The sequence below is a fragment of the Etheostoma cragini genome, chromosome 5 (genome assembly GCF_013103735.1).
Source record: "Etheostoma cragini isolate CJK2018 chromosome 5, CSU_Ecrag_1.0, whole genome shotgun sequence".
Lineage (NCBI taxonomy): Eukaryota > Metazoa > Chordata > Actinopteri > Perciformes > Percidae > Etheostoma > Etheostoma cragini.
In genome coordinates this window covers 28,264,228-28,271,208 of record NC_048411.1, presented here as the reverse complement: position 1 = coordinate 28,271,208, position 6,981 = coordinate 28,264,228, and the positions used below count along the sequence as shown (strand labels likewise).

Genomic DNA, 6,981 nt, shown 5'->3' with positions numbered 1-6,981 from the left:
TCTCTCTCTCTCTCTCTCTCTCTGTCTCTGTTCCCTCCCTGCAGGTTGGTTGTGCCCAATAAAGGCTATTCTTCTTTAGACCAGAGCCCAGATGAGAAGCCCTTGGTGGCCCTAGACACAGACAGGTGAACTCACACACATGAATTAACTTCTTGCCACATAAGCACCAATACCACAGAAATGACAAGCTAACTTATGGTTTTTGTTTGTTTCAGTGATGATGACTTTGACATGTCCAGATACTCATCGTCGGGATACTCCTCCGCTGAGGTGAGCTATGTGAGAGAGCATATATATCTGCTTCTTTGCCTCACGTTTACGCTCTCATTCACTTTCTCCCTTGCTTTCTTCCCTCCATATCCCGTCATTGTCAAAAGGCCAAGAGCTAGGCCTATTTAAGCCAACCCATTTATATCAAACTTGCTCATCCGTGTTATTTCCAAAGGCATGTGTGCTCGCCACAAGCGCATCGTTACATTGCAGACACACCTGCACGCAAATGTGCCTGAGACAAAAAGCGGGGAATCAAATGAAATGTCATCGCTGGGTGTCTGCTCCTGCAAATCCTGTCTCTCAGTGCTGCTGCTGCCAATTTAAGTGCAAATTACAGATACATCATCATATTTTACTCCCAGAGCAATCCACGCTCTCATCCTACACATCCATTATCTGTTTCTGACTATTTGTATGGAGAAATAATTAGCTATCATATAGTTAGCTATTGTACAGTAAATGTTCACTTGCAACCAATTGTCTCGTCTATCTTTGTACTGACTAACAGCGAGTTGTGAGTAGGCACTGCACCGTGGCAACAGTAGGATTGGTCTGTAGCTGACTAGGGGATTGTGGTTGTTGTTTATGCAGTACAGTACAGTATGCAGGTTATCTACAGGAGACTAGACAACTATTACATAAAAAGATCAATTCTGGGATTTTGAAAGTAGACAGTGCTATAATGAAGACATTGCTTCTGTTTTGCATGCAAACAAAGCATTGTTGAAAAAGAAATCACAGCAGGACAGTACTAGTCATCACGTTACTGTGATGACAACGCTCCAAGTGATCCTTACAGCCATCTGTGAAAGGGTTCGCCATGGTTACCCAGCTTAAGTCACAAGCTTAAAAAAAAGGAGAAAAGTTGTATATATTGCCGGAACCTGAATAATCCAGAGTTACTCACGTTAATAATCCAGAGTTGCCACGTTACTGGGGTTGCGCCAATTCATTGATAGACTCAGGCTATAATAGATTAACATATAATAAACTTATATACAAAAATATAGGGAAGAAAACTCATTAAATGCAGTAATTAAGATCAGTGTATATGATGGAATTGTGGCATTTGAATGTGCGGGGGCTACTAAATTTGGGCCAAAAATTTCTTTGGGGGGGCATGCCCCCGGGTCCCCCTACACTAACCCCAAATGGATGTTTCCATAAATCTTAGATGAAATGCAGGCTTCTTGGAATCCGTGATTTGGTGAGACAATTAGGAGAGGATCTTTTCAATTAAAATCCTCCTCATGAACATAGATAGATAGATAGATAGATAGATGGATGGATGGATGGATGGATGGATGGATGGATGGATGGATGGATGGATGGATGGATGGATGGATAGATAGATAGATAGATAGATAGATAGATAGATAGATAGATAGATAGATAGATAGATAGATAGATAGATAGATAGATAGATAAATAGATAGATAGAATGGGAATGGGAAATGACAGTGTTACAGCAGCAAAATCAGTCACACAGAATATAAATATAAATGAAATACTAGGATACAATATATACATGCAATAATAATAGGATAAAATACAAGAACAAATATTTGAATATATACACAAGTATATATGTATATATATATATAGTTGAGAATACAACTACGCCCCTGGTCAGGCGGGTGTATGGCAGTGACTTTGACCACAGCTCCACCGCTGATCACTGCTGCGCAGACTCTGGTTCCAACGTTAAAAGATGGCGGAGACCCTATGCCGGATATTCTGGCTTCACATGTATACAGTAGGCGGAGGAGTTGTTTTTTACAGTCTATCCTCTGTCTATCCTTCTCTTTCTCCAGCAAATCAATCAGGACCTGAACATCCAGCTGCTGAAAGATGGTTACCGCCTTGACGAGATCCCTGACGACGAGGACCTGGATCTGATCCCGCCCAAATCTGTCAACCCCACCTGCATGTGCTGCCAGGCAACCTCCTCCACCACCTGTCAAATACAGTAACCCCGCCCTCTGACCTTCTGCCTCTCCCCCCTCTCCACACAATGTAACCCCCAATCTTCATCTGCTGTGAGTTCACTTCGCCGCCACAGTGGTTACAGTGAAGCATTGGTAGAGTATTGTAACGACAGTTAAGTGCTATGATGATGACGATGACAAAATAATCCAATTAACAGGAAGAGTGTTAAAAAACATCTAGGGGAAGGAACACATTTGAAAATATGTATGTGTTTAAAATATGAGTATAAGCGGTGGTTTCCTCCTATGGTAGGACGTGCACTCGTGTTTGAGAGGCCTTCTCCTGGGGAACATGATGTGACGTAACACACTGATACTAGTGGACAGAAAACAGAAGGTCAATTGATTCTATAACGTGAATTCCATTTCCCTCAAGAATAAGAAACATCATAACCGCCGAGTTGCAGTTTTAGCATTTTTCTAGGTTTTGTTTTCATTTGTTAGTTTTAATTTAAATGCTTAGTTTTTTCATAAGTATGATTGTATGTGTTGATGTGGAGATATTTCAGAAGACTGTGGTCTTTGGATCCCTAAATAGAAGATGTCCCGTGCCGTACTTATTGTACCGTACAGGGTTGTTATGTAGCACAGGCCAGGTCGTTGCACTCATTCACACCACCCTCAACACTTTTACTTTCTTTGCCCTACTGGCTTGATATGTTTCAATACAGCGTTTAGGGATGAATGTATGAAATTGAATGGCTGAGGAACAAATTGCATGAAGAGCACTGGACTGAGTAGTTGAGAAAAAAATAAGGAAATAGCTTGTTGCACATTTGACTTTCGCCCTATTTCTATTGTGCAATCACATGCTACTGTTGTGGCACTATAGCTTGACTTGTATTGGTGTTATTGTCGGACCCGTATCTGTGTGCTCTTTCCTGCATAGCAGTCACAGTGTCTTATCTGAAATGAACTGTGTCAAAAGGGAAGATTACATATCATGCACCGACACTCTTAACACATGATGCTCACATGATTGACATATTATCAAGGCCAAAGGGGCCTTTTAGATAGTTTTTTTTTTTTTAGCACACACTGTTGTGTCTTATATCTGTTGTGTCTTAGCTCCTTCCTAGCCATTCCTTTCTTCCCACCACCAAGCATCAAGAGAGCACACAGTTCAAGACCGCAGAATGATTTACCCTTTCTCATCTGTCACACACGCACACACACACACACTCACGCACACGCACACACGCATATGTATGCCTACAGACAGACATACAACGCCAACATAAGGAGAAAGATGGCATCTGTTTGTCTCTTTTGACTAATGGGTTGGAAATTGTTTTGTAATGGCAACATGGAGCATCATTGACTCGGAGCACTAATATCCTTCATTTATGACACCCTTAAATCAGTTGATCATTTGCAATTAGAGTATGCCTTAAGTACAGAGAAGTTTAAAAGATGTGTGTATTTATTGCCATATGGATCGTTGACTTGATTTGAAAAGCATTTGCTGTCCATGGAGTTATGCTTTTTTTTTTAAACATAGACACAGGTGATAACTGTTTTTCTTTGGTTATCCTTTTCTTTTAAAATGATTTTCTTGTAATGTATGTAAACACTTCCATTACAGTATTTAAAAATGTTATTGTTATGTGCAGTGTATGAAAACTATGAATAAACACAAAGCTAATGAAGCACTCCCTGTCCTACCTTACTGATTTTGTTCAACTTCTTTGCACTTTTTCATCAGCATTAGAGTAGTGCAGCGCTTCATTTATGAAAGGTGTGAAGTACAAGTGTGTGTGATATGGTCGTGTGATTTGGGACAGAAATAATGAGCAAATGTTTAGAAAGAAAAACAATTTTAATGTTAAAACGTTTAAGCAGTAATTATTCCACAGCTGTGTAAACTGGATAACATGGGCTCTGCCATGACAGTCCCTGATGACAGTACAGTAGCATCAGAAGTAAGGGCTTCGACCTGAAAGGCACCAACATATAATCACAGCTGACATAATGCACAGGAAAGAAAAACAGAATTTCACTCTCTAAATGAATGTAGTTTATGTCCCTACGAGCTTAATTACACCTAACTTTAAACTCTATCTGGACGTTTAAATGCATTATGTGGCAAGTATAAAAAGAAAACTAATGACATCAACAATGTTTCTAGCTCTTAAAGTGGACGGATAAAACCTCTCACCCTGTTAGGAATATTATAAAAGATTAGCAGACAAATAAAACAAATGCATTGTACCAAACAAATACATACAAACATGCTACATGATGGAAATAATTGAGTCACAATCAAACTAATCAACAGAGTCTGCGTCAAAATGTGGAAAATAATCCATTTCTATGACATTCTTTTGTGAGAAATGTTGTGCTTCCATGTCACCACCGGGGGGGGGGGGCTTGCATCCCAATCACATTATTCCCTGATACGATTCAGTCCATTAACACAGTAAACACAAGTTCAACACACAGAAACTGGCACTGGTGGCACAAGGGACACTCTTATGCCATGTGTTGAATATATTCAATAATTCAACGTATTATTGAATATCGACATGAAGGATTTGACCGTGTTTATTCAGGTAGTATTTCCCAAAAAAAATGTAGAATTGATTTTTTGCAACAAAACCCTCCCAGGAGGCACATTTGTCCTTGTTAAAGGTTAACAGAACTAAGCATGAGTCATTACGGTCTGGACATCAAAAGTCTTTCAACTGCGAGTGATAAAGTGTTTTTTAAGTGTTGTTTTGAGACAAAAATAATCTCCGTCCACACAGAGTTTTAGCTCCGTAGCAGGACTCATTTCCGTCCATATTAACGCGTCTGACGGTGCGCATCGCATGAACATTCACCTTAGGGGTGGGTCTCACCGGAGGCCTCACCATACCATAACATCACGAGACTCAGGTCACGATACAATGATTTAAAACCTATTGCAATATTCAGAGATATATTACAATTTCTCCGCCTTCTAATTTTTCCCAATTTCAAATGATGTCTCCAAAAGAAAACTTTGTCAACATCTGTTTTATCTAAAAAGATAAATTTCTCGGATTGTATTGCTGCAAAATGGGATTGTCAAGCAGACCAACTGACCAACTCATATATGATAAAAGAGTGATACTTGGCGCTTGTGTATTGATACAGTATTGCCACAGAAAATATCAGGGTACTATGCTGTATCCCAATTCACATACACTGTAGAGCCCGACCGATAAAGGAATTTTAAGGCCGATACCGATACAAATAATGGTCAATTTAAAATTAGATATTCAGATATATGCTTCAAAAAGAAATCCAGAAACGCGTTACAAAAGATAAACAGGTTTCCCTAACATTAGTTATTTGTTGTTATTTATGAGTTCTCACTAAAATAATATGATAATAATTTGTTTTACTGTCACAACAGAACAGAGGAACATCAAAGTTCTGATAAATGAAATGTATAAAAAATACAAACTTCAGATATGAAACTTAAGTCCTTTGAACAAAAACATATTAAAAAAAAAATCTTGCTCTATTACAGCAACGTTGTAGAGCGCCCTCTGGTGGAAAGACTATGCAACGTCAACACTGATAACATGGTTGACAGTCCGTTTTTTATTTTTAAATCATTTATTAGAATCATTTTTCCATATAAACTATAAAAAAAATTCTCTTTTTTTTAAATCAGCCTTTATAAATGTTGAAACAACAGATCTGGAAATGCCTAATATCGGCCGATACTATCTATATATCGGTCGGGCTCTAATACACTGGGCATGCGCATGCCGGTGTGAACAGAGAGTAGATTACGTTAGTCTGCGGTTAAAAATAAAGAAAATACTTTGGAGAAAGAATAACAATGTCGAAAGGTAAACCCAGGGATTTCTTAAACTTGGACTGACAATGAGGTTGAACCTCATTAGAAAGCCTACCTAACTAATAAGAATGACTCGAAGTTTCCAAAGAACTCTTATTGTGTTACTGTCCAGACTACAAAGCGACCCCGGAGAGGGGTGGCGGCGGCAGGGTTTCTAAACGTCTCCGTTTAAAAAGGGACTCGGAAACACCGGAGAATTGTGGATGGATGTGAGGCCTACGCGTAGCAAAAAATGTTCTTTTCTTTTTTTTACCACACTGCAGTGATGTAGCGGTAGCCTGAATAACCCTGAGTACCTAGCAGTCAGCTCAGGGAACAAGACGGGTCTAGTTCTACTTTGATTACACTCAGGTCCACACTGTGTCTGTTTGCTGTTGCACAGTGTTACATGCACCAAACTTTAAACAAAAATTTAAAAAAAAAAATTGGTTTTGGCTGGTTGAGTTGATTCATTTGACAGGATTTGTGTAAAAGTTACACCACCACACATATGTGTGTGTCTGTGTTTGTGTGTGCCTCTGTATCTGCTGCCTGTACCTTTGTGTACGTACTGTACAGCAGTACGGGCGTGTCTCACACCCCAACAGGGCTTCGGTCTCCAGAGTCAGATGAGGACACGGACATGCGGCGTCTCTTGGCCGCACTGGAGCCCTGGAGCATGCTGGGATGGAAGCCTGCGTGTCGCCGGGCATGTTTAGTCAGGTGGTCGCTCCTGATGAAGCACTTGTCACACATCGGACAGTTGAAGCGCTTCTCGCCCGTGTGCGTGCGGTAGTGACGCGTCAGCTCGTCTGATCTGGAGAACTTCTTGCCACAGTCTGGCCAGGTGCACTCAAAGGGGCGCTCACCTGAGAAAACACACACACACACACACACACACACACACAC

General features: G+C 40.2%; 2 protein-coding genes across 2 annotated transcripts in view; one reads left to right on the top strand and one right to left on the bottom strand.

The window, feature by feature from the left end:
• The window catches only part of fam219ab (family with sequence similarity 219 member Ab), a 9,443-nt gene extending 5,513 nt beyond the window's left edge, over positions 1 to 3,930 (top strand). Inside the window, exons 4-6 of the mRNA XM_034871278.1 lie at positions 45 to 125; positions 216 to 270; positions 2,088 to 3,930. Of these exons, the coding sequence (XP_034727169.1) occupies positions 45 to 125; positions 216 to 270; positions 2,088 to 2,246 (295 nt within the window). The 3' untranslated portion in view covers positions 2,247 to 3,930. The remainder of the gene's footprint in view (positions 1 to 44; positions 126 to 215; positions 271 to 2,087) is intronic.
• Positions 3,931 to 6,602: 2,672 nt separating this feature from the next.
• The window catches only part of klf9 (Kruppel-like factor 9), a 1,648-nt gene continuing 1,269 nt past the window's right edge, over positions 6,603 to 6,981 (bottom strand). Inside the window, exon 2 of the mRNA XM_034871276.1 lies at positions 6,603 to 6,941. Within this exon, the coding sequence (XP_034727167.1) occupies positions 6,667 to 6,941 (275 nt within the window). The 3' untranslated portion in view covers positions 6,603 to 6,666. The remainder of the gene's footprint in view (positions 6,942 to 6,981) is intronic.